Source organism: Liolophura sinensis, chromosome 12, assembly GCF_032854445.1.
Source record: "Liolophura sinensis isolate JHLJ2023 chromosome 12, CUHK_Ljap_v2, whole genome shotgun sequence".
NCBI classification, from domain to species: domain Eukaryota; kingdom Metazoa; phylum Mollusca; class Polyplacophora; order Chitonida; family Chitonidae; genus Liolophura; species Liolophura sinensis.
This window is the reverse complement of record NC_088306.1, coordinates 8,717,064-8,741,833: the sequence shown is the minus strand read 5'-3', so window position 1 is coordinate 8,741,833 and position 24,770 is coordinate 8,717,064. Positions and strand designations below refer to the sequence as shown.

The 24,770-nt window shown below is 39.8% G+C and overlaps 2 protein-coding genes across 2 annotated transcripts; both read right to left on the bottom strand.

The window, feature by feature from the left end:
- Nucleotides 1–3,044: 3,044 nt before the first annotated feature.
- On the bottom strand, nucleotides 3,045–12,127 carry LOC135479211 (Golgi-associated plant pathogenesis-related protein 1-like). The gene is made up of 4 exons (XM_064759004.1): nucleotides 11,595–12,127; nucleotides 7,296–7,704; nucleotides 5,734–5,811; nucleotides 3,045–5,144 (listed from the first exon to the last, which is right to left on the bottom strand). The coding sequence occupies exons 1-4, from the start codon at nucleotides 11,703–11,705 to the stop codon at nucleotides 4,990–4,992; spliced, it is 753 nt and encodes a 250-aa protein (XP_064615074.1). The 5' UTR covers nucleotides 11,706–12,127; the 3' UTR covers nucleotides 3,045–4,989.
- Nucleotides 12,128–15,414: 3,287 nt separating this feature from the next.
- Nucleotides 15,415–18,134, bottom strand: LOC135479417 (Golgi-associated plant pathogenesis-related protein 1-like). The gene is made up of 4 exons (XM_064759245.1): nucleotides 18,093–18,134; nucleotides 16,906–17,194; nucleotides 16,363–16,431; nucleotides 15,415–15,569 (listed from the first exon to the last, which is right to left on the bottom strand). The coding sequence occupies exons 1-4, from the start codon at nucleotides 18,132–18,134 to the stop codon at nucleotides 15,415–15,417; spliced, it is 555 nt and encodes a 184-aa protein (XP_064615315.1).
- Between the last annotated feature and the right edge of the window lie 6,636 nt (nucleotides 18,135–24,770).

Genomic DNA, 24,770 nt, shown 5'->3' with positions numbered 1-24,770 from the left:
CAGCGTTCAGATTACTGTAAGCGTCCAGACTACTGCCTTTAACCAGAACCTGTGTCCAGGTTATTGTTAGCGTCTAGGTTATTGTCAGCGTCCAGATTACTGTAAGCGTCAGGATTACTGAAAGCATTCAGATTACTGCCTGTGTCCAGATTATTGTCAGCATCTAGATTATTTTCAGCGTTCAGATTATTTTCAGCGTCCAGATTACTACTTTTGTCCAGAATACTGCCCGTGGCCAGATTACGGTACGGTCAGTCTTCAGATTGTTGTCACCGTCACAATTACAGTACGTTATGGTTTTCATGGTCTTCCAGCATGAGATGAGACCTTCATAAATACAGTTGCTATGAGATTGCACTAGTAGTAGTGGTTTATAAATTCTCGAAAAAAGATGTCATTACCAATATTCATTTCCACCAGAGTATTCTATAGCTGTGTAACCAAATCCCAATAACCGCAGTAGAACGTCATTTGGTATTTGAATTACTGAGCAAACTGGATCAATGCTGCTTTCTCTCCAGATATCAGCTATTCGCATACACAGGGCAAGGGAGGTAATCTGCACAGATCTGCTCAAGCTGATGCTTGAAGTGAGTGAGTGCTTGGGGTTTACGCAGGAATCCTTACAGTGTAATGTACCTCCTTGTTGCAGGACGGATTTCCCCCCGCCCTTTTATCTAGTGCAGCTTTACTGAGACGACTTACCGAAAGTAAGTAAGCCGCCCCGCCCGAGCCATTATACTGATACGGGTCAGCCAGTCGTTGCACTATCCCCTTCATGCTAAACGCCAAGCGAGGAAGTTACAACTTCCTCTTTTAAGGTCGAAGCGGACCGCTGATGTCTGGAGTATACATATATGTGGCTACCAGTTCTTATGTGCCGTAACTTTCTCTATCCTCAGCGCATCTCGTGTTGTCTGGTCTAATGACTGGATAACGTTTAAAAGGTCTCTGTCTAAAATATGCTGTGTGCTTGATCTTAAAACACCTTTGCATTGTTTCCAGGTAAGTGTGTATTACATGCAATGACAACACAGAAATTTCAGTTATTCTAGACTGTTGTCGTCTTTTACATGGCGATTAACGTCACTGCAATGTCTCTACCTACTTCTGCTTAAGCCATGGAACTAAGGCTGTTTAAGCTGCTACTTTTTAAAGATAAGCATCAGCAATTAAAATAACACCCTAGTTGAGGTAAATTGGCAAGAGGCTGTGGTCACGTGTGACCATTTGACAATTATAACACTGTCGTCTGTTCCGGTTTTACTCTCTAAGACCGTTCTTCCGTATCGTTACAAGCTTAAAAAATGTCAGAAAATTTTATAGCTAGTATCTGTGGAAAGTGCAAACACAAGTTTTCTTTTAGGTACATGTCATAAATTGTTTACTTTGTTCTTCATTACCCGTGTAAGAGCGCTAGTAAATTTTCGTGTTTCTCTACTATATATTTACTCATTTGATTGGTGTTTTACGCCGTAAGCAAAACTATTTTACTGTTAGTGCGGTGGCCAGCAGTATGGTGGACAGAGCCCGGGAGGAATTCCATGTTGGAAGGACGCAAGGTATGTTCTTGGCACCTGCGTGATTTATTTATTTATTTGATTGGTGTTTTACGCCGTACTAAAGAATATTTCACTTATACGACGGTGGCCAGCATTATAGTGGAAGGAAACCGGGCAGAGCCCGGGGAAAACCCACGGCCATCCGCAGGTTGCTGGCAGGCCTTCCCACGTACGACCGGAGAGGAAGCCAGTATGAGCTGGACTTGAACTCACAGTGACCGTGTTGGTGAGAGACTCCTGGGTCGTAACGCTGCGCTAGCGCGCTAACAAACTAAGCGCACCTGCGTGAATCCTGTATTCAAAGCGTGTACCTTACGAGAATATCAGTTAACAATATGTTTATCAGTTGCCCTTTGATTGCAACAGCTCATATATCCAATGTTGCCATCTAATTCAACACCAAGAATTTATAGGCCCTAGCCATTATATTAATAATTTACAATGTCAAACTTGAAGCTATCCCTCTTGTCGTACAGTTTGCGAGAGAGGAAATCGTTTTGGTCTTTGTACAAATTTTTAAGTCTAGATAAGATGTCCCATATAAGAAGTACGATCGACCCATAACGGCAAATGTTTTTTTCCTGTTCTACAACATCGCAAATTACCACATGGAGAAGAAGGAAGATTATACATCGATTTACTGGAAAATCAGTTAATCCATCAGACACCTTTGATAGTTGCTTAACGTCTCTAATCTTCATAGAAACACTCGAAACACTGTGCTTCGCGGGTAGATGGAGTGGTAGGATAACAGCTGACCTACCTAATTGTGGTCTTCTTTTTTTTTTGCTTGTACATGACTTTTAAAGTCCAGTGGATGTTAAATCTTGTGGACATGAAGATCCACAATACTTCCTGGCAACCATTAGAGATAATACATTCTCTCTTTGGCGCTCTTTTCAAGTATCTAGACAATGCGTCTACACAGTCACCAATGTTTGCATTACCCTAATTTCTGTCAAGCCTAGTTTGCCTCAAAATGACTGCAGGGAATTATTTATTGCGAACGCTCTTCTTCGTCTAAATGCATGGAGTTAAGTTATTCCATGCATCGCATACATCTCACTACAGCCGCACCCCCATGTTGTTTCGAACTCCCGTCAGAGTCAAAAACTAAGTTGGAATCTGACTGGACCGTGAAACATACATATTTATAAAGGAAAGTTGAGGGGTTGGAAAAGCTAATATGGCTCAGTAAATCAAGGTAGATGATATCGGACGCCGCTAGCTTGATTTAATAAACACGAATCTATCTGTACCTTATCACACCCTCGCCTGATACTACTCTTCAATATACAGTTATGGATGACTTGCTCGAGTGGCCATGTTTCACCGTGACCAATAAAAGTCTTTTGTCAAAGACCCATAGAGCCGCCAATACAAATATGTAGGTATGTATTTGTCAAAGATCCAAAATGGCCGCTAGCGCTAGTCAGCTAAATAAGATTCATTTAGATAACGAGAAAATTCCATTTTGTGGAATATGTAATTTATTCGGCGTCGAAGTTCAATGAATGATAAAAAGTAACACCAGTAATTCGTGTTTGATATAACACACAAAAGCTTGAATAAATTTAATAAAATAATTAAGGTTAAATAAAATGGATATAACCGAGAACAGGAGAGTATTTTCCTCAGAATCTCACTCAGGCCACGTGCTTCCTCTAAGTACACTGGCACCAATTTATCATCTCCTCGAACAATAAAAAAAAAATACAATTCGGAATGAGCTTTTGTGTAAAGATCTAAATATTTTATTTGTGATATGCACAGTAACTTCCCATTTGTGCAGTGTAAAAAGGATGAACTCTCGTATTAAAAGGGGAAAATATTTCGGAATTGATGCCAAAATATTGAACAGGTATTGCGAAGAAAGACCTATGCGTTGTTAGATTTGTTATGTTTCAGGATACGTCTCAAATCTTGGACGTTTTAAAATAGATTAGTACTATCAGTTGTATTAATATTGAAGGAAGTCGTTTCCTTCCTAATTCGTTAGGATGCACAAGTTATCTAGCAAAATTACAATTATGAATTTTCAGACGGACTTAAGAACACACTAAATTGAAAGTATTACGGGTGTGTTGATTAGCTAAGTAGTAAAATGGTACACATTGTTTGATCGAAAGCTTTAAGACACTGTGAGAAACGTTTTATGTCATAGCGGATATAGGATTGTTTTATTTCGAGTCATTTATTTATTTGACTGCATGGCGTTTTACGGCGAACTCAAGAATATTTCACTTATACGACAGCCGCCAGCATTATGGTGATATTTCGGATGAAGCAACGCAACACAAGGGATATAATCAGCACACCGGCAGTAATTAATCTTAGCATGATGTTATGTCCAAAATAATAAGGTATTGTAAAAAAAAGGTTTTATGTTATTCTTTTTTTTTATTTGATTGGTGTTTAAGGCGTACTCAACAATATTTCACTTATACCACGGTGCCAGCATTATGATGGGATGTAAAAGGGCAGAGCCCAGGCAAAAACCCACGACCTTCCGCAGGTTTCTGACGAACGTTTCCACCTAAACGAGGTTTTATGTCAAAGTAAATATAAAACGATCTGGTTCGCTGGAAACACCGTGCAAAAACAATGAGAGTTTCATGTCAGCTTGAATGCTAATTGATTTTAGCACTTTTGAAATAAAAGTTATAAAATACTGTTCCTGTATCGAAGCGAGTGTGCAAGTCAAGTGAACGGTGTGTCATGTTGAGTCCTTTTGGTGATGATCCAATCTGTTTGCATTTGTATAATGAAGTGAAACAACTTTCCTGTTGATCCACATACCAAGACAAGGAAGACCTGTACTGTTCTGGAATCTTTGTTCTTAACCCTTTTCCTTTTAACGTGTTCACAGCAACACCTATGCACAAGAGCTCATAAACATACACTCCAGTGAAAACGATTAATCTCAACGAAGCACAATTTGTTGTTGATAGAAAGACGTAATCTCAAGTGTGCTCATCTCTTCTTACTGTTTTTGCCTCGTTTTCTCCAGGTGAGGGGATGCAAACTCCTCATTGCGCATATACCTTCCCCTTCGCTCACTTTCATTCGCTGACACCAAAAGAAAAGTTTGCGCAGAAGTTATCAGCACCGCTAAGGTTACTGGGAATACGGTAATGAGGCCGGGAGTAAACCAAAAACTTTCTGTTCCAACTTTCGTTTCTATTAATACTCTTTAAATAAGAATTACCTTTCTATTGAAAATATCGAACATGTTTCCAATCTTCAAACGTCATGTTAATTTTAGTTCCCCAGGAGAATATTAGTGGTGGGACTAATCCTAAGCAAGTCTACGGGCGTCGCACGACGTCGAAGGTCAAACTTGTCCAACAGTGGTAATGATGTATGTAGAGCGAACTTCGAGAACGGCGCATGCGCTGTAATAAGAAGAAAATCCTCCCAGCTTCACTTATCGGGGACGAAGTACATTTTCCTGGTATTTTCCCACCACGTTGCCTCCGGGTAAGTATCGCCCCACGATGATCACCTTGCCCGTATTCGGGTCCTCGGCTCGTCCAATGCCCAACTCTTTTGTTGCCTTCCAAACCACTTGAGTGAAATGCCCTGAAATAAAACAGATTGCACGGAATTGGTGTTGGCCTTTTCAATTAAGCTTTAAATACCTATTGGTTCCATAATCAGACCTGATTTCAGTCATGTCACAACAAAGTCCTCTATACTAGAAAATACAGGCCAAGGCGTTTTCATTAAAGAGGCAACAACGGGAAAATTGGCGAAGGTGGCTTTAGTATCCCGTCATCCTCAGCGTTTATTATCCGAGAAAGCTTTAAATACAATGGGATCTTAGCTTAGGTTTCTGTCGGGTATTTGGTTATCTGGACGCTGATTTACTAATTAGAACCACTGAGATCTGTGTGATTTTGCCAGTGTTAAAAATTTTTACAGGCAACAAGTTCATGATTTCGAATCTAGCTGTCGCTAAAATACAGGCGTTAAACTTAAGAAAAAAAACAAGATAAAATAGATAAACGCATGCACAGGACCATCCATCCATACATACTCACATACATACGCATATATACATAAATACATACATGGAATAAATAAATGAATAAACAGATTCAAGATGTAAATTAATGTGTTCGCTATCGCATAAGAGAGAAAAGCACCAATCAGCTAAACGAAAACCTACCTGTGCCGGCCCGCGTTCCCGGTGCGTTAAAACTATATTTCTGAATCTCGTCATACCAACTTTTCGTGGCATCTGCGGCTGTAAAACGAAAACCAGAACAAAATACTGTACTGAGCATAGATGTGGTGTACATTTATTCTTTGTTGGATGTGAGTTTAATTAGTATATATAGTCAAAACATTCGGGATATATTCCTCGAATTATTTTGCTCGTCCGTGACTATACACACACTAAATATTGAAATCGCCTAGGAAAAACAATAATATTTCAGGCCCAGAAATGTTAAGATATTATCTGGTTGAAGCATTGGGTACTGAAAGAGATTTTTCATTTTTCTCCAGTTTCATTTATCTGTTTATTTATTTATCTATTTATTTATTTGATTGGCGTTTTATGTTGTACTCAAAAATATTCAGAAATATGACAGATGTCAGCATTACGGTGGATGGAAACCTTTAGAGCACGTGGAAAACCCACGGCCATCCGCAAGTTTGCTGGCAGGCCTTCCCACGTGTGACTGGAGAGGATGCTAGCATGGACTTGAACTCCTGCATCGACCGCATTAATAAGAGGATCCTGGGTCGTTGTGTTGCGCTGGCACGCTAATCACTAGGCCACAGAGGCCCCGAATTTTTCACTTTTATACTAAGAGTTCTCCATTTCAATAAATGCAGCATTTTTCAAATAGGGGCCTCCGTGGCTCAGTTTGTTAGCACGCTAGCACAGCGTAATGACCCAGGAGCCTCTCACTAATGCGCTCGCTCCGAGTCCAGCTCATGCTGGCTTCCTCTCCAGCCGTAAGTGGGGAATACAAATTTACTTTTAAAGCTAAATTTTAATCATAAGGATTTAACTTTTAAGGTATATTTTAGACTTTGAGTTTATTTTGCAGTTTAGTTTTTACATATGTTTATTAATAACCGTCTCACTCTGCTGAATCTCACATTTTGCAACAGCAAAGTTGTCTCCCTTTGCAGTAGCAATGTTGGAAGCAATTTGCAAACAGTAGCAACAGATTACACATGGTATGCTGTCCTTACATGATACATCTATGAACTAACTGATAGAACCTTTCATAAAACTTCGTAAATGGTTATATACTAAGCCTCAGCTTGGAAGTAAACGTTGCACTAACAATAATTCAGTCATATGACGAAGGGTCATCACTATGTGTGAGTAAATATACTGTCTTCTTGTGGCAGGGCCATGCCGCCTAAGTGCTGACGCCACAGAAGTATCATGCCAAAGACACCAGAAATCTCACCTCACACAGTAACATTATACTGACACCGCGCCAACCAGTCCTGTTTCCTTGCTCTATCCTCTCAGTGCTGAGCGCCAAGCGAGGCAGCAACAAGTACCAACTTTAACAAACTTCGTTGACAATATCGACACATTAGTGTCTTGTCTTTATATTGATAAAATATTTTAAGCACATAAGAAGTGTTGTAATGGCTTTTACCATGCAACTCGTTTGAGAAAAAGGCCTTCAAATGTATATACTTATTTCAAAAAGGGTTAGAACTAAGCCCTCAGACGACAACTCTCTGGCACGGACTCACCGCTATAGTCCCCTCCTCCTTGATAATAAGCGATGTTTTCTCCCACGTATTTCCCGCGGTGCTGCCGGGACTTCTTGTCCGCGTGCTCAAACCTGTTAGTTTTGAGCAAAGTTTCCGCCCATTTTTGAGCCGCTTTGCTGAGCCCACTGTTCAATTTGAGCCCCGGCACTTTGTGCTTTGCCCGGTAATTGTTGTGTGCTTTCAGCCCTTCTTTCGCATCTTCCTTCACCGATTTCTTTGTCTTCGCCTTTTCCGCTTTTTTCTGTTTGCTTTTCGGTTCTTTTCCCTTCTTTCCTGCTTTATTTGTCGTTTTATCGAGTTTAATGGCTTTGCTTTTGCCTTTACTCGGAGTAGCCCCTCCTGAGCTTGTTACTCTTGACGTAACTTCGACATGCTTGGTTGGTTTCTTCTGAAAAGAGAGAAGGAAAACTTAATGAAGGAATGTTCGTATTACTGGCTGATTTTTGGACCAATTGCTTTATTATTAAAATACAGAGTCTAACATGGACAGCAAAGGACTATGCCCAGTAGGTGGGTTTCTTTGTTGTTGTTGTATTTCACCGGGTACGTGTGACCATTGCCAGCTATCGCATTGTCGTCGTTGCTCTGGTTTTACTCTCTCTGTTGTCTTTTATATTGTTCTCTTTAGGTATTTGTTCATATTTGTAACTTCATAACTGACGGTTCATATTTATGTGGAAAACGCCAAGTTTAAGTCTCCGACTTAGATATATCATGTACCTGAACGAAGTCACCAAAATTCGGAAGTCTCGTTCAAATAACGTCCTGGGGCCAATTGCACAAAACTTCGTCAATCAAATTTTTGTAACTTTTTTCATAAATGACGTTGTGTGAGTTAAAGCGTCATAAGGTCACGTGATTTACAAAACAAACTACTAAGAACTGCAGTTCGAAATGCAAAAGACACTCATATTTAATAAATCTGTAATTCTAAATAGACAGGAATAAAAAAAAGATGTTGGTCTATGCATGATTACGAGTCATGCAGACAATGTAACCAAGGAGTCGCGAGGGAAGGAACTATAATTTACGTGTGCCTGGAAATTTACCATGCATGGATTACTAATTTAAAATTTCATTTAGTTTTATGACCAGTGTACCACCTGATTTCCCCCTTTCGCTGGAACTTCCTCTCTCTTGCACATTCCGTACATGTAGCAAAAATCTGTCGCAGGAGATTATGTTACGTATGACACAATATTGTGTTACAATAACAGAATACATTCTGGCATGACTCAGACAACAGACTTTGTGATAAATTTACCAGATTATTTTTTTGAGTGTAGGTGGAGTATTTTTTTGAGTGTAAGTGGAGTTCATATGTCGTCCCGCGCATGTTGTTGGGTGATCCTGTCCTGGTTAGTTCAGCACGTGTGTACACAAAGGCCTGGAAACTATGTACAGATGTGGTGTGCGTGTTGAAAGTGTCATCTCATCTTCATACATACACAATACATCGCGTGTTAAATCCCGTGACAATTTCATAAACAAAAGTTAAAATGGTTAACAAATAAACCTATGTTGTTTTCGGCAAATGAAACAAACACGGAACTTAAGGCCCGAGAGCGCATGTGCTTGCCACCGTATTTAAAGCTTTCTAAACACTGTGTACATGCCGTAACATGCATGTTGACATGATATGTTTGATATGCATGTTTTGACACGTTTTAGTCTCAGTTTGCAGATGATGTCACTTTTAGGTGATCCTTGTGGGACCACATGTTCTAACTACGTGCTTATGTTGGTGTTTTGCGGACACAAATATCCCAGCATGCCTGGGTCCGATTCACAACACACAGATGTAACCGCTGCGTAGTTTCCAGTTATGAACTGATACATGCACCTGACGATACACGTATAAGTTACACGATTACGCTGATTTTGCTTACAATTTAGTTTGAATTGATTTGATCTATACACCATACACAAACAAAAACAATACACTGCTCGAGAGCTTGATATACATACGGCGGGAGTAAAGTTCCAAGGAGTAAATGTAGTGAAGCTGTCAACTTCAACCTCAAAAATATATACCACCTAACTTTCGCAGGTTACAATGCCATGCCACCACATCTAGCCAATACTTTTCTCTTCGCCATATCTAAAAATCAATCTAACACGACCTCCATTGTTATGAGCTGCGGTAGCTGAAAGTGGAGTCATCGTATTTTGTTCCCTTGGTAACCTCCAGGGGTGGAAAGTACATTAACACTGGACAAAAAGTTTTTGTCAAAATTCTGATATACATGCATTTTAACTTGATGAAAAATAGCAGTGCAGAAGGCGGTAGATCACGGATCCAATTGCCCGTATTGCGCATGTGTAACCTATATAATCTCTCGCGCCCTCCGTATGTCAAAAAAGGGTGAAAAACATATCTAAATCAAACGGTGCAACTGTTGTCCATGCAACTCCATTGTAAAGTTACAGGTCACTTTAAAGGGCAATTTAAAGAGCAATTAAAATACCGTGCTACTCGTGAGACTTTCGCATAATTCTAATACAGCGTATGTTATTTATTTTTTTATTTGATTAGTGTTTTACGGCATACTTAAGAAAATTTCACTTATACGACGGCGGCAAGCATTATGGCGGGAGGAAACCGGGCAGAGCCCCGATCATCCGCAGGTTGCTACCAGACCTTCCCATGTACTCATTCGGCGTATTAAACAAAAATGCAACATGTCATGTCAACATGACCATGAACACTACATTTCGAGGACAAGAAGCGCTTTTTTTCTCTATTGTTGTATATGCATCCAATATGCATCCAACATTTATATATAATTTGCCATTGATTTAATTCGGTTATTACTAAGATCACACAATTTAGAGCTTACACTTTGCCTCCCAAGTCATATATTCGATCTTGAGTACGGGATAAACGCCAATCGTTAAGCGTCCCGTATGCAGTCGCTAAAACCCAGTCATCTTTTCACGTCTTCTCAGTGTTATCTCGCTGGTACAGCCCGACATGAGGTCTACTTTAGTTCTTTATTTATCTGTGGCTGGAACCCAAACTCTGAGCCGCTCTCTGGAAGTAAACCGTCTAAATATACCGACTCGTCTGTACTGGTGTTGATACATCAAACACATATGGCGGCGGATGAGCTGCCCCGCGAGCCGCGTGGAGTTGAGGTCAGCCGTTCGTACATGCTATAGCGGTAGATCAAAACTGACATCTGCGGACATAACGGGATTTAGTGAAGGTACTAAAACATGAACCTGTTTCTTATCAACATCACGCTTTTTTCTACAACTACACGAGACTGACCTCCCAACCCAGCAGTGCACGTGTGTTCACTGATATGTCTGTTCCACAGATGTTTCACGGCGTGCCCAAGGATATTTGACTTACTTATGAAAAGCAGTCTGGTTTCTCACTAATGTAATATTTACATGTGTACTGATTCAACACAAAAGGCGATGTATGTCCTAATTACACGTCAGAAAACATACAAGAATGCTTTATGTGTGCCAACAGGCTACGTCAAAGGTGCGAGCGTATGCATGTGATAGAAGTATTTACAACAAGTTCCTTTCAAATGGCTATATATTTAGACTATAAAATCAGGTGCCATAGGGGGCTATAAATCACCCTAGAAGAGTACTTCGCTGGCTTAGTAGTCTTAAGTCTCACGCGGTAGCCCATTAACCCGTGATCAGAATAGACACAGACTCGTTTCCAGCTTTTGCTGGATTTGCCGCTGTTATAATTCACATAGTTGGCGAGTTATCCAACTGGCCGGACCCTAATCAATAGTAATGATTTTCGTCACTGTGGACGTGTTGATCTACAATGCAAATACTTTTCAAATGATTTATAATTTCACGGATTAATTTGCATTATTAATAAAGGCAGGACGACTTGGCAAATTGGCTTGAGGGAGTATATCAGAAAAATACTACACAGGCTAAGACAAATAAAATACACGCAAGTACAATTATGAAGTAACTGACTCTCAAGTGGGTCTTAATACGCATAAATTCCGGTACAAGTATCTATTACGTAACCAATTGACTCTTCAGAGTCCATGGGAATGAAGACATCTGGCATGAAGTTCTCTCCCAGCTGTTACCGTGTAACCTACAAATATCCAGTAATCATGAATCGACATAATTTGTCTTTGTGTAATTGGAAAAGGCTGTTTTTCAACTCCATTTTTCTTCGACATGATACGACTGGCACATGCATGAATACAATTATGTCTGTCTAACACATATGCAATTCTCGCTCTAAAACGTCATGTCGGCTTACATGAATTCCATTCCACTCACCCCTTTGACAATGACTATCTTGGTAGTCTTTTTGACAACACGGGTTTCCCTCCCGGATACTTGTAATTCTGTCTCCTCAGTTTTGGACCCTTTCCCGCAGGTACAACCCATAGTGCTCTGGAAGCTTAAGAAAGCTCAGGCGTAACGGTACACAGGCTACTGGAACGCTGAGACTGCTGTATGAAAGAGAGGCATACACGCACAAGGCGATGCGGGCGATCAGTCAGTAAAGGGAGGCTGTAGCTCTCCGGCTAACTTACGCAGTTGCTTTTCGCGAATTACCCGCCATTCTAGCAGAGAACAGGATGGCTCGATGAAGTATGGTATCTTTAGTTTATATGATGTCGTCAAATCAGCATAAGAAGTGTTTCGATGAGACTGCTGGCGTGGAAATATCGCCTGGCAGACCACTGCCCTACAACATCACTTGTGCAGCAGATCCAAATGACTCAGTCCTTACACTATGAGCAGAGCATCATTCGTACAGCTCCTTTGTCAGTGAACATCCACGCAGTCGTCTGCACCTGACCAGACTCCGCATATACTAGCACGATGGCAAGGGGGGGGGGGGCAGTCGCATATTGAACTGACCCAACTTCCTTCCTGACAGAGCATGCGGGCTTAGTCATGCTTTTTCGTACATACCACAATGTTCTCGCCTCTGTTCGAGGTTATCTAGTTATGAATCCAGATAAACTTAACCACGTTTCTCCCACACACCCCCTCCCCCGCGCGACAGCCCCTACGGACCACCTCGTCATTTTAACTGTGCCAGACGTTAAGGGCGGTATGAGAGTTTATATGAGAGCCCGTACGACTAGCTGTGAGGATCGTGTTTTAATAAACAAACCTCGAGGGGCACGGAGATAAAAGTCGTGCTGGCCCAGAGGTTACTTCAAAGCTTAAACAGTCCTGCTGCTTTTCACGAAATATAATCTGCACGCACGTCTGTGTCGCCATGACCTGAGCTGTGACGTCATCGATGGTTTTGCGTGGGTTTTATTATTAGACTGTAACAGACACGTATATAATGCAGTCAGCGGTCAGATACCAGAGCGAGATCTTAATATATATATATATGACCTAATGTGAATACGACAACATGTAGACGACAATGTATGCGGTATTTTCCCGAAAGTAGGTCACGGTTGCGGCAAAGGTCTCATAAACGTCACATGGCTTTAGTCATAACAGTGTCAGAGAGGCGGGGCGGGGGGTGGGGGCGGTTAGGGAGGGAGGGTTTGACACTGTATTTTATGCATTCATTGTGTGAATAAAATCGACACGTTGTATGTATGATCAGTTGCAATCAGATTAGAAATTAGAAACCTAAGTTTGATATAATAACGACAACTGAACTTACTGTATCATGGTACACATTTGGCAACTGATTCACTGATCTCCATGTAATGACGGCATCGGCCTTTTCCCTTCCTTACTAAATAGCAATAATAACAAAAATAAATTTAAAAATTGGGCATGGAAAACCATTCCAAAGCATGAAGTTCGGAGCAGAGTGAATTTAAAAACAAGCGTTCACATAACCAGATGAGTTCTGAGACTGACGTTTAACATCGTGTCACATGCACGGAGGAGTTATCGCCCTTGGGCTCAACAGATTTTTTATTTACAAGTCACATTTATTTTATTTATTTATTTGATTGGTGTTTTACGCCGTACTCAAGGTGGTCAGCATGATGGTCGGAGAAAACCGGGCAGAGCCTTGGGGGAGGGGGGGGGGGGGACCATGGTGATCCATAGTCCATAGGTTGCCTTCCCACGTGCGGCTGAGGCGGAAGCCACCATAAGCGCAGAGATCGCATTGGTGAGAGGCCACGATATATATCCCCGATATATATATATAATAAAAAGTGCATATCTAAATACTGCATCCTTCTACATGTTTATCCAAGAAATGTAAATACTACAGAGTACAGAGCTAGCACAGAGTCATCTACAACTCTTCAACGACAAAATAAGCACACATGTTTTTATTAAAACTATTTATTTGAAACATTTTCTATCAATATATATATATATATACAAATAAAATATGCTATAAATACACATGCCTTGACATAACACCCCACCCAGTCGCATTATACGCACACTGGGCCAACCAGTCGTTTTTCCTTGCACTAACCTCTCAGATCTGAGCGCCAAGCGAGGCAGCAGCAAGTGCCATTTTTTAATTCTTTGGTATGACCTGGCCCTCGATTGATCGAGATTTTGAGGCGGACCCTCTAACCGTTAGGCCACCGAAGTGGTCGGAGCATTTGTAAGTTGTGTTTTTATTTACAAATCCATAGTTACATTGTGTATAACTACTGATTTCTTTCTAATTGTACGCTATTAACAGTTTATTTATGTCTATGTATCTTGTACGTCTTTCAAATACTTGAATGCGAGTTATAAAAATAAATGTCCATTCAAATTACATGTATTCATTTCAAAATAACTACTTTCAACATGGGTTGATAGTTCAAATAAATTATCACATGATATTGCCTAATATTTACATTCTGTTTCAAGAGACAAACAGCACGCCGAGTCTAATGTTACTGGATGTTGAATGCGATGACAACGCAGCGTTCTAGCCCTCTGACGTCTAATAAAAGCCGAGTCTAATGTTACTGGATGTTGAATGCGATGACAACGCAGCGCTCTAGAACCCTGGCATCTGATAAAATGCAAGTAACATCACTGCATTATTTTTGTTTTCCCAATTCTGCTTAAGCCATGGTGCAAGGAGGTCGTGTAATATGCTAAATGTTAAACATTTACCTGAACAGTTAGATTAAAACCTTGGACGATAAATTGACAGGGTTTTCACTAGTAATGCGTGTGATCATTTGCCAATGATCACATTATCGTTGTTGCTCTGCTATTCCTGTCTATATATGATTTAAGAGGTTTAAAATATTTCTTAAAAGAAAACATATCTCACAAGACTTTCTGAAGTTTCTGTTGGTTGTACAATTAGGATTTTAAACGGTTTGACGATTTTTTTTGTGAGTACCTGTCCATTTTACAAATTGTAAATACATCTAAACTGGAGCCACAGTGTTCGCCTGGTACACACAAGAAACCTTGTATGGGCCCTGAAACCCTGTACTCTTCAGTACCAGGAAGCAATACTGTAAAGTCTTCAACACATCTCTGTATTCGCCTCGCCCTTTATTAAGACAAAAAGCCGAAAAGGCTAAGCGCACTTTTAAATAAAAGTTTAAATACTTGTATACAAAATTTGCAATATAAATTCTGTAAATACCTGTATAAAAGTACATTCATATATGGAGAATTTATTTTATCACCTTGGTGTATTCAACATTGCGCTGATATTTTCATTTTGGAAAGTGAAATGCAGCTCTAGTAGAGACGGGTAGTGGGCGTACGTATTTGACGATGTGCGGCGGTTTCTCAAAGACCCTGTCCAGTTCCCGTAATTTGGCACTAGCAAAATGTTCTGGAGTGCAGCTTTAAACGCTTGTCAAGTAAATAAATGAAGAAGGAAATTAATATATTTATGCTGTTATTGATTTGATTGGTGTTTACGTCGTACTCAAGAATGTTTTTACGTTTTGACTCAACGTAGTCCAGTATTACGGTGGAACGCTAGAGTATTGTACATGGTACCTATACAGATTAGGGGCCAACTACGTGGAGAATTATATTCTTGTTCATTTTTTTTCAATAAATACATGTATGTAAATATACACATCGTAGACGGAATCTGTCTGATGATCCCGTCAGATAATACCCTGTAATGTTTATGAAATTTGTATAAGACGCTTTCTGAAAATGGCTGTTCGCGATAAAACTAGCTGGGTGACGTCACATTCTCTGGAAACACACCAGCGACGTTTCCACCTGGACAATATCGCGCCACAATCATGGTTTTTTGGGTGTTGGGATCCATTGCTTTTCCTACTCCGAGCTGAGTGCTGCTTTTCCATACAACCTGGGTAAAGTGTCCTGTAAAACCATACAAACCATATTTTGTGTTATGATAAATAACGTGTCCCTTGTGAAAAAAATATAATCTGTTAAATTTAATAGGAAGCCTGTCGTTCGAGTGTTACTAGAAAAATTTTGTTTTTGTGGCAGGTTATTCATAAATTGATATAACTCGACATGAGGATCGTCTTATTTTATTATTTATTTATTTAATTTGTGTTTGACGCCATACTCAAGAATATTTCACTCATACGACGGCGGCCAGCATTATGGTGGGAGGAAACCCCGCTCAGCCCGTTGGAAACCCACAATTATCCGAAGGCCGCTGCAGACCTTCCCACGGACAGCCGGAGAGGAAACTAGCATAAGCTAGACTTGAACTCACAGCGACCTTATTGGTGGGAAGCTCCTAGACCATTACGCAACTAGCTGAGCCACAAAGGCCCTTAGGGTCGTAATAGACTGACAAGATAGTATGTTGAACGGCACACATTATTACCTTATGATAACAGAAAAAATTCTAGCATCACTCTCAGACAACAGATTTCTTTTAAATTATTGAAGATATCAATTATTAAATTATTATTTTTTTACTTACTTTGCAAAACAGAATTTTAATCAAGTTTGAAGATCCAGTTTAGACGCCGGATCCATTTACCGTGGATTTATTACCGAACTTTTTGCTTAAAAAAATAAGTTATTTTTTTTTTTACTTTCTTTGCAAAACAGAATTTTAATCAAGTTTGAAGTTCCAGTTTAGACGTCTGATCCATTTATGGTGGATTTATTACTGAACTTTTGCTTAACTTACCGGTGCCTTTTATAAACCCCGGGGAGCTGAAGTCGTAATCGTTAATCTCGTTGTACCAGTTCTCAGTTGCTGAAAACAAGAAAATCTTGAAAAAAATTGTATATGTACTATTAAATATTAATTTGGGAGGGTAGGGGGGAGGGGGGGGGGGGAGTGTTGCCAAACTTTTCACACGGCTTAGTGGGACTCCAAATTAAACTAACATGTAGGCACTGCTCGTTTTTTGCAGTTGAGAGGTCAATCGTTTGTGGAACACACCTCTCACATGTTTCAATGATTCACCGCCGAAACCAAACTTTATACATTCTAATAAATATACATTATTATTCCCAGAAGGGCTAAAACATTTAGTGAATTATGCCTCATAATCATGCCACATTATTATAATTTTGCAAACCAAGATCTAGTTATCAAGCAAAAACTTTAGACTTTTGATATTTGATGTTAGAAATTAAGAACCATTCAGAAATTTAAATTCTGACATCAGTGTTATTGACAGTGGTTTAACGATCCCATTATGCCCGCGTGTAACTTTGTTCCTACCGTCATAGTTCTCGTAATCTGGCCCCATGTAGTAACCTAGGTTTTCTCCCACATATTGACCGTCATACTTCCGCCCAGCTCTGTTACAGTGCTCAAACTTGTCGTTCTGCAAGAGAAATTCCGCGTACTTCTGCGCCATATCGCAGAGGTCACGGTTCAAGGCCATATCCGGTCCGCCATGTTTAGAACGGAAGCTGTTGTGCTTATCCAGACAAAGGATTTCGTAGTCTTTAAAGGCTTCAACTTTGTCGACAACAATTTCGGGAATATCCTGTTTTACTGACTCCTGCTGTAAAATAGGGAGTGGGGACATATATGAAATGAAATAAAATGATTCCGATACAACCGTTTCTCTATCTATAATCAGGCGGAGAACAGAGAAAACATTTTGACAAACTGAAGTAATGATCACAGAGGAAGAAATTTGATCCTGTTTATTTACAAAATTCCAGACTAGTACCTTATTAATTTTAATCATAGCAATAAGTTTGGTCACTTAACTACTCCCAAACTACACATTAAGGCAATTCCAAGCCATGAAGAATACACCATTCTCTGTCGTTACTGTAGCTGTGCTTGTGAACTACCTGTTAGCTTTGCGGGCACAATTTTGCAAAAACAATGATGTATTTCTGTGGAAGTTGGTTAGGGTCAACATGGTCGCATCGTCTAGATCTGACGATGGGACAAATTTAATGCATGAAGTGATGACACAATGACAGAAACTAATGGCGTTATGACATGAATCAACGGGGCGATGGTGCGAGGCGATGGCACGATAAACGTGCTTTGTAATAATTGTGTACATGCATGTTAAATGTGATGAAGTAATTCTACATCAGTGACGTATAATAAATTGCAAATAACACCACTGCATTTTTTTTTACCTAATTCTGCTTAGTCCATGTTGTTAGGGACGTGGAAATTGCTGCTATTAAAGCATCTACATGCACCATTAAAGTAAAACCTTAACTGCGGTAAACTGAGGAGAGACCGGATTTCACCGGCGGTTACATGTGACCATTTGCCATCTATCATACTGTCGTCGTTGCTCTGGTTTTACTCTCTATGCTGTAGTCTCTTATATCGTGTAGTCATTGATACAGAGCTTTGAAATGTCAAGCAGTAACTGTCGATGTAGTCATGGAGATACTCAGAATGTCTGAAACCAAGCAAAGTTTACTTACGGTTTTAGTAACATCTTCTGATTTGGAACTTGTGCATCCCATTGCTGCGAAACTGACAAGCTGAAATGGTCAGAGACAATACCTGTAACAATGATTTGCATTTCATAATATGGATGATTATTGTAAGACTACTGAGCTACATAATTTTTCCATAAGGAACAATAAAACAGATTTTCACCCAATCACTATACGAGTGTGTCTGTTTCCGCCCGTTACAGCAAAACACGTGCACAGCTCACAACTAATACGGGGGTTCATTAAATGACCGACTGATTCAAGTTTTTAGGTATGTTCTGGGTCGCGTGCACAAAACGACCGTGGGCTAAAATAATTGTAACTATTATGACGACACATGTTAAGAACATATCTTGCCATGGTAGTTACAGTCAACGACTGGCTTATGCAAGATGCCAAAGGTGAATATGTCACTTTCACAACGGCAGTCAATGGCATAACGCTGGAGGAAATAGTGAGGAACCTTCGAAATAAACCGAATTTGCTCGCTGTGGGTTTTTGTACACAAAAAATAATATTTCCCTCTACGTAATTCACATACTCACCAGACTCAATCCAGTAGCAGTCGTTTGCCTTAAGCGGCATATAAATCTGTCATACTTGGTTATATGTTTGTCTGTACATTTGAGGTTACAATATTTGAGCAATTACTAATATCACTAGCCTTTTTATTACATATTACTGTCAGCTACGTCCTATTTGGGTTGAAGCCGTGTGGGTTGAGTGGTTAAGATGGTTAACGTTGCTGGCGATTCTGTGCCTGACAGATGTCGTTTGTTGGAAACTAGGACTGGTCTAAACACTGCTATGTGTAGTATCCAAAAAATGTAACCCTTACTAACGATAATACTGTCACATAGTGCTGTCTACATAGAAAAATCACACATTGTAATTAATGTTTACCCCGCATTAAATCACATACACAGTTCATGCATAGTGTAATATTATTAAATGACGGATCTATATATAGTTGGATGAACGCCAGAATGGTTAGCACTGTGATAGTCTTTGCTATTAGAGATAATGAGGCAATACTGGAAATCAATCCCATATGGAATAAAATACCGCTGTGTGTGGCACAACAATACATGATTTCCTGCCGAAAGCATAAATTCTGTGGAAAATACGTGCATTCAAGCCGTAATGCAGATTTAAGAGGTAAAATGAAAACCTGCTTTCAAAGTCATTTTCCAAACAAACATTATAATTTAGCATATCTGTTACCGTTTGTTTTGTTTTTTTTGTTTTTTTTTTTGTTTTTTTCTTGCTTAGTGATGACACAAACACAATCATGGTGGAATAAAGTTAAGCCACACATTACCAAAGAGTCTGCCCTAAACTATAGGACAACCATTTTACACGGTGATATTATGTCTATAAAGAAACTTGACTGCGGTCGTATAAGTGAAGAATTCTTGAGCACGGTGCTAAGCATTAGCCAATCGGCCAATCGGTAAATCAGTCAATCACATTAATACATGAAGAAAAAAGATAAAAGAAAAGGTAAATTCATCAGCTTACCTTGACAAAAATGTTTGAGGTATATTGACTTAAACTGCCGTCCGAAGTTGCCCGCGCGTTAGGGTATACCGTACTGGTAAATGCTGTTATCGTGCAATAGAACCAACAGCTTACCTTGTCGCGCTGTGTTCCTGGTAGTCACGGGAATTTGTATTGCACATGTGTGCACGTGTCTGCGCCTGTCCGAACCGGGGTCTGAGGTAAGTATGGCTGCGTTTTGTACTCGGGCGGTCACTGTTTGAGTACAGATCACTTTAAATTGATTAGATACCGTTAATTGATTTTAGCCACACGAGGTCATTAGTCTGGTTGAAGACAGATTTTCGGGTTAATAGTTAATACGGAATAAGGCGCCTCTTGTACATTATCTTGTAATGTTACGCATTATTCTATGCTATATACAGCCAGTATTGTTATCTATCATTCTAATTGTTTATACATTTTCATTTGTGAAACGCACAGGGGAAGGGTGAAAGTTAATCTTGTAACAGTGATCTAAAATAGAAACATATTTCCCCCGGGTAAGGTTAACGATCAGTTTTAAAAATCCTTAAAGACTGTTCAAAATTAAACTACCGGTAACTGCAAAAAGAGAGACCAAGAAAAAAAGCTAGGCCAATATCTTAACAATTTTATCAGCCTGTCAACTGACCAAAATAAACGCACTGATATAATCAGTACGCTGCATGGAAGACGTGTAGTTTTTCTACACTAAATTACACAATGTCGTCAACGTAGTTTATAGTAAATATTTACGAAGAATTTAAGAAAACAAAAATATATCATTTGTATATCGGTGTGCCTTTTACCTGAATGAATGTCAGAAGTACTCTATCCACTGGTGAATACACGACATCACTGCGCACTATACAAATGAGGAACATTGCATGCGCTCATTAAATACGACAGCCCAAGTTGAGAACTCTTGTTCTGTCAAACGTCGTGGCTTCTCTATAGTTGATCTTCTGGGCCTTCTTTCACAAAAGTTTGTAAATCAGTTTTTCGTACTTTTCTTGTGGGAAGTATAACCTATGGACAATGTCTTTTAGGGAAAAAAAAGTTACGAGAAAAAAGAATTACGAAGTCTTGTAAAAGACGGTCCAGATTCAAAAGCACTGCAAAGTAACAGCTGAGAACCACATGTTTTTAACACATTATGAAACCTCCTTGTTTAAACGAGTGACTTTTCACCACAGGCTCAGTAGATTCCGTAGTAGAATTTATACATTTGAGTGCCTTTAATTGATTTTGAAGAATCTACAAAGGTCTATTTCAGATGCAATTTACATTAGATTTTGATTTTGATTTTGATTAGATTACACAATTTCCCGATTTTGATTAAACTACCTGGCACGCGTTCAACGATTACATGCCGGTCCTTTGTTTTATTTTCAACATATTAGCCATGTACTTTAACACTGCCTGTCAGCAACCGGCGGATTGTGGTGGGCTCTGGTTCCAATCGCCATAATGCTGAAAACATTTACATAAGTGGAATTTCCTTGAGTTCGACGTAAAACCCTAGTCAAATCCACACATAAATATACAAATCCAGTGAAAAGATGAACATCAGCATTGTCCAATAAGAAGTATCCTTTCCCCATAGTACTGACCGACGACGCATGCGTGATACATTTTGGCGTCCTGCGTAAAACACCTGCAATGAAATAAATATACATGTAGGAAATTTCGTTGAATCTGTCAAATTCGTACTACACAGGGAACAGAGACGTTGTTCACATATTAAGGGGGTGGGGGGCGTGTCTCAGTTGGTTAGCCCGCTAGCGCAGCGTAATGACCCAAAAGCGGTCACCAATGCGGTGGCTGTGAGTTCAAGTCCAGCTCATGCTAGCTTCTTCCCCGGCCCTACGTGGGAAGGTCTGCCATCAACCTGCGGGTGGTCGTGGGTATCCCCCGGGCTGTGCCGCCGACGTATAAGTGAAATATTATTGAGTGCGGCGTAAAACAGCAATAAAATAAAATAAAATAAAATAAATAAAAAAAAAATAAATAAATCAATAAATCATATATCGGACCATATATGCAGTGACGCAACCAAACGCTGTTGTCCAAAAGTAACGTCATAGCGTTCAGTGGGGTTGCTATTTGTGCATTTACATGAACAGTTAGAATAAAACTATAACTGAGGTAAACTGACAAGAGGCCGTATTTCACGGGTTACGTGTGGCCATTTGTCAGCTATCACACTCTCGTCGCTTTTCATTGTGCTGTACGTCTTAACTATATTTTCCCCACCTCACGGACTAAACGAAAACCAACTATATGACGTCATTAACATGAAGCTTTAACATATTAAACTTGGGAGTGGATTACTTAAGTAATGAAAAGTAATGGCAATTCTACGTACACACGTTAATTTATTTGTTGTAATTTTCCACCGAAATTTTGACTACCATGTCCAGTCAAAAACGTCCAGTATATGTGGCAAATACGAAAGTCTTTTCCAGCGCCCACATAAAAACCTCACCTCTGGTCTAAGTTATTCCCTTGTTTGTTTGGCACACTGGAATCGAGACTGTCAGGTGACAGTGACAAGTAAGTGTCGGAAACATCCAAATTTGCAGGCCTTCATCTCGGGCTATATGTTGTCAGTGACTGCACAAAGCAGTTAAATTAGCCGAGAGTCCGTAGCTGAACGATGGTAACATTTTCCGTACCGAGTGCATACACTGCTGCTGACGGCCGTAGCTTCGTGTGTAGCACTTGTCACCTTGTCAGCTAAAACTCCTCTTCACGATTGACGTCTGTCGTTCTCCTCTAGGATTTATTCCACATCTCCGAACTCCCGACTGAAATCTTCGCACTAAAACTTACTTTGGAGAATGCCTGAATCCCATCCAACAAGCATCGTGAACATATGAGGCGCGAAATGCGGTATTCTGATTCGTTCTCAACGTGTGGACCCTGTGGGTGTTTAAAGTGGACTCTTATATGGAGCGATCGATGGTAGAGAAGTGTATTCAAAATGAAGGAGTGAAAAGGTTATCGAAAAGAGGTAAAAACTGAAAATTAGTCTAAAATACATGTGAACAAGTGTTGTTTAAGAATGGAAATAATGGCTTCATTCTCTGAGTATACGCTGTGATAACTACAGTTAAAAAAAAAGTGTACATTGTTTTGGACGAGACCGCAGGCCATACTCAAGGATTGTTTGCTTATGTGATTGCGGTCAGCTTTACGGGTGGATGAAACCAGAGTCCTCGGGTAAAACCTCGTCGTCATATGACTGAAAAATTGTTGAGTACGACGTTAAACCCCAAGTACTCACTCGGGTAAAACCATCGACTTTTGACAAGTTACTGACGAACTTTCCCACACATATGCATACCAAATTGGTGGAAAACCAGTGGTCTTCAAGGAACCATAGACTACAAATGATAAATGATCACATTGAGCATCGTCTAACGCTTAACGTCACAAAGACTCCACATGCAGTGAGAATACAGCAATCTACAAATTTTCTGCCCAACGCCGGGTTCGAATCCGTAATCTCTAGACGACGACTTGCCCTCTTCTTGATATTATTAAAGTGAGAACAAGACAACCTGACCCTATCTCAGCTCATCTGGCGTATAATCTTCTACAACCTAAAGGACACATAGCTCTGATTTGTTTCATAAAATTGAAAACTTTTACTCACATTTTAATTTCCACATGATTGTGCATAATCTAGTTTAATGTTACTCAGAATTGAAGAAAAAATATAAAAGGTTGCCGGAGCATATAAACAACTTTCATATCTGTGCATTTTCGATTTGATTTGTTTTTTTTTAATATATGGAAGCAGATAACATTGCCTGAAATGATAGCAGACACATCCGTATAATGCACTTGAGATCAAGATATAATGTCGACGGGAAGTGGATTCGAACTTAAGTCCTCACGTGGGCAAGGTAATTGTAAACACCTGGCTCAGCGTTGGTGTTTTCCCCGTCGAGACTGTACCTTGTGCATATACCTTGAGATACTACATGTATAAGACAAACCAATATGCGCATTTTTATCATTAAGTTATTTATTAGCGATAACCTGGCAAATATAAATTAAATTAAATTAAAACAGAATATTCTGAGATGGTGCACAAATCATAAAAATGAGAAAAAAAATGATGAGTAAAGAAGTAAATAAATAAAGACGATAAAAATTAAAGAAGCTAAAAAATAAGAAAAAATTTCAGTATTTTTGAATCTAACCTCTTTAGTACGCTAAAATGTTTCAGTCTGAGCACACCAATCCGTTTTATTCACACCATAGCTCTCCATGTTTGGATGTTCTCACGTGATACCAAGTTTATTTAGCAAATCATTATATCCGCGTATTTACTTCCCTGTGTCGTGCAGAGTCTGCGGTCTATCGTCCACCGTAACGAAACGTAGAGAAACTGGACTATGTGAAACGGAAATGTGACTGTTTAGACGAACAAAGGATTAACGGAAAAAGTCGTCACTGAACAATTTGGAGGCCAATGTATTCATTACCAGAGGGTTTAGTAAAGGTGGTTGCCTTTGAGGGTTGAACAGAAAAACACACTTGTCAGTGGACAGTTTGGTGAACAACGTATTTGTCGGAAGAATATGTGGTAAAATACCTTACATTAGGGAACGGCTTGGTAAACATCCCCTTAACAATAGGATGCCCTAAAGTCGGTTGGGTTTGAGTTTTGACACAAATCGTCTAAAGCCGTTTTGCACATTTGGACGGATGCAAGAACGGAATGAAACAAAAACCGTAAACCGTAAAAGAAAAAAAACGTACATAAAGAACTTAACAATCCGCCTCGAAATAGCTAAATAAAGTGTTTTTTTCTTGTTTTATTCGCAGAGATGATTTGCTGCCATTACTGTCCTTTCTGGGTCCAGTAGGCGCGGTTTACCAACCAGTCGGGTTGAAATCCAGGGGGTCAGCTTTACGTTTTCCCAGTAATGATCTTATATGAGCGATGATATCATCAAGCCGCTGGTAGCTTCTATCATTGCTCCGTCTAAGTACAGGCGGCGATTTTGAGAGGTGTTGGTGAGAAGACACACCTGCACGTCTCTCTCCTGTCTTCTTGCGCTGATGTTCTTGCGTCGACTGTAAGAACTGCCTGAAGTCACCGAAATTGTCCACACTTCGTTTTTT

Excerpts from the sequence above, each read along its gene's own strand:
- LOC135479211 (XM_064759004.1), bottom strand. The coding sequence starts at position 11,705 with ATGGGTTGTACCTGCGGGAAAGGGTCCAAAACTGAGGAGACAGAATTA. Across the intron at positions 7,705-11,594 it reads AGATAGTCATTGTCAAAGGG|AAGAAACCAACCAAGCATGT; the intron begins GTGAGTGGAATG and ends CTCTCTTTTCAG. Across the intron at positions 5,145-5,733 it reads GGGAACGCGGGCCGGCACAG|GGCATTTCACTCAAGTGGTT; the intron begins GTAGGTTTTCGT and ends GTTTTATTTCAG.
- LOC135479417 (XM_064759245.1), bottom strand. The coding sequence starts at position 18,134 with ATGGGATGCACAAGTTCCAAATCAGAAGATGTTACTAAAACC. Across the intron at positions 17,195-18,092 it reads CAGAAGATGTTACTAAAACC|CAGGAGTCAGTAAAACAGGA; the intron begins GTAAGTAAACTT and ends CCTATTTTACAG. Across the intron at positions 15,570-16,362 it reads GGGGTTTATAAAAGGCACCG|GACACTTTACCCAGGTTGTA; the intron begins GTAAGTTAAGCA and ends ATGGTTTTACAG.